Genomic DNA, 2,482 nt, shown 5'->3' with positions numbered 1-2,482 from the left:
ATGTCAGCAGGAAAGTGACAGATTTATCAGCAAAGCAAGAGGGAGTTCATCATGTAATTGTGAATTCCAGGGCTGGATTCTGAAGTGTGGAATGCAAAACTTGGATTCATCATCACAGTACCCCTGTGACATCAGTGATCGTGAGGTAGTTATTCCACAGTGTTTTTATATTGCTATAAGTTTAACAAACATATACTCCTGGATGGGACACTTATAAGTCAAGTGTTCATTTCTTTACATGACAAACTCTTATTAGTGAGTGTTTACTGATACCAATATATTAATACAAGAACAACAAACATCTTCAAGGCTGCAACAAATAATCTAGCTTTTCATCAAAATGGCAACCCCTAAAAGCCAAATTCCTCTCCGAATTAAAGGTCAAACGACATGTATTAACCACAAAGGGAGACAGCTAGAATTTTATTGTGAAAAATGTCAGGAACTTGTTTGTCCAAAATGCCTTTCTTCTATACACAAAACCCATCCAGTTAGTGAGCTAAGTGAAATCACTCCTCAGAAAGAACCAGACATTAAAAACTTTATAGACAGAACAGAAAAAAATGACCTTGTACAAATTGGAAAATACATCACCACTACCGATATCCTGCTTAAAGACAACACCAGTACTTTTGAGAAGCTGTCACAAAAGTTAAAAATGCAAACGGATAAATTAAAACAAGAGCTGGACATGCTAACAGCACAGACACTGTCTCTTTTTCACAAAATGGAAGAGGATAATACCAAGCTAATACAAAAATACAAACAGGACCTGGAGATGTACGAGAAGCACCTCAAACAACAGATTCAAGAATGTAAAGCAGCTCTCCAGCGTGGTTCACACTTACAGATTTATGATGCATATTGTGAGATCCATTCTCCTACATACAGTCTCCCTGTGGAACCTGTCCTGGGTACTGCCAACTTCACTCCAAACGAAAGTCCTCAAGATAACTTGAAAAAAGCCTTGGGAAAAGTTATCACCTCAGGTCAAGGTCAAACTTTATCTGACCAGGATCGGTCAGTCTCAACATCTGATGATCTGGAACAACCCTCTACACAACAACGGTCAGGAGCAAAAGTGAAGAAGGCAGTGACAACATACAAACTACTGCCACAGACCAAGGTGATGAAGAGGTGGAAGTCTCTATTCGGCATTAGTTCAATATGTCCCACCACTGATGGTCAGGTGTGGACCCAGTACTATAACACATTAAATCTCCTGGACAGTACGGGTAAAGTAATACAGGAGGTCAAACACAATGTCGGGATCAATGACATCAGTCTGTCGCCCACCACACACACACTGTGGGTCTGTGACAGAGACAACAACATCACGGAGCTGGTATCAGGGCGACTGCTACACAGATTCAGTACCATGAAGGATCCCTGGGGTATATGTATTACAGCCAGTAACCATGTCATTGTAGGGATGACCAAACACATCTCAAAATTTACCACAGATGGTAAAATGGTGTGTACTGCAATGACTAAAGGGACTGGGAAACCATTAGTGTGTACACCACTCAGGATTGCAGAATGTCCTGTCACACACAATATGGCAGTCGCTGAATTTAGTAGTGAAAGTGATGGTGGTGATGGAAACAAACATGTTGTTGTGATGGACACTGATTTCAAGGAGCTGTTTGTATATAGAGGTGACATTCCCAGTACATATAAACCAACACCACAAACAGAAGGTGGACCATTTAACCCCCGTGGTGTTGTGTATGACAGTGTGGGGAACCTGATCATAGGGGACCGGTACACCTGCAGGGTCCTACTCATCAGTGGAGTTGGTGAGTTCCTCAGGGTCATACACACAGACACAGAGGAAACATGGGCTGTAGGTGTAGACAGGGACGATGGCCTATGGGTATTGTTTGAGGGTTACAAAGTCAAATTACTACAGTACAGCAGCGTGTGACACCTGTAACCAAACAACTAGTATATCTAGTTACCATGACAATGACATGGAAATCAAAGACAAAGTAATCACCTAACGGTGTGTGGCATTCACAGGATTATTAGTAAATTGTCTCGACTTCAGATTGTGAGACATTTACAAGATTATAAGTAAAATATTTAGACTACAGATTGTGATACATTTACAGGACTATAAGTGACATGTCTAGAATATAGATTGTGTGACATTCACAGGATTTTAAGTAAAATGTCTAGACTACAAATTTTGTGATATTCACATGGTTATAAGTAAAATGTCCAGACTACTGATGTGTGATAGACATTCAAAGGATTTTAAGAAAAAAATGTCTAGACTATAGATTGTGAGGCATTCATAGGATTATAAGTAAAAAGTCTAGACTACAGATTGTGAGACATTCACAGGATTATAAGTAAAATGTCTAGACTACAGATTGTGAGACATTCACAGAATTATGATTTTGAAACCAAATGGCCTATACAACTCGACTACCAATCAACTACTTTTCAGTGTTGTTTGCGAACAAATCTGTGACCT

At 39.7% G+C, this 2,482-nt stretch overlaps 1 protein-coding gene across 1 annotated transcript; it reads left to right on the top strand.

Annotated features, from left to right (window-relative positions):
• Nucleotides 1-340: 340 nt before the first annotated feature.
• On the top strand, nt 341-2,122 carry LOC110464329. The gene is made up of 2 exons (XM_021519506.1): nt 341-1,466; nt 2,115-2,122. The coding sequence occupies exons 1-2, from the start codon at nt 341-343 to the stop codon at nt 2,120-2,122; spliced, it is 1,134 nt and encodes a 377-aa protein (XP_021375181.1).
• Nucleotides 2,123-2,482: the final 360 nt, after the last annotated feature.

Source organism: Mizuhopecten yessoensis, unplaced genomic scaffold, assembly GCF_002113885.1.
Source record: "Mizuhopecten yessoensis strain PY_sf001 unplaced genomic scaffold, ASM211388v2 scaffold10985, whole genome shotgun sequence".
NCBI lineage: Eukaryota > Metazoa > Mollusca > Bivalvia > Pectinida > Pectinidae > Mizuhopecten > Mizuhopecten yessoensis.
This window is presented reverse-complemented; position numbering and strand designations above follow the sequence as displayed.

Excerpts from the sequence above, each read along its gene's own strand:
- LOC110464329 (XM_021519506.1), top strand. The coding sequence starts at position 341 with ATGGCAACCCCTAAAAGCCAAATTCCTCTCCGAATTAAAGGTCAAACG.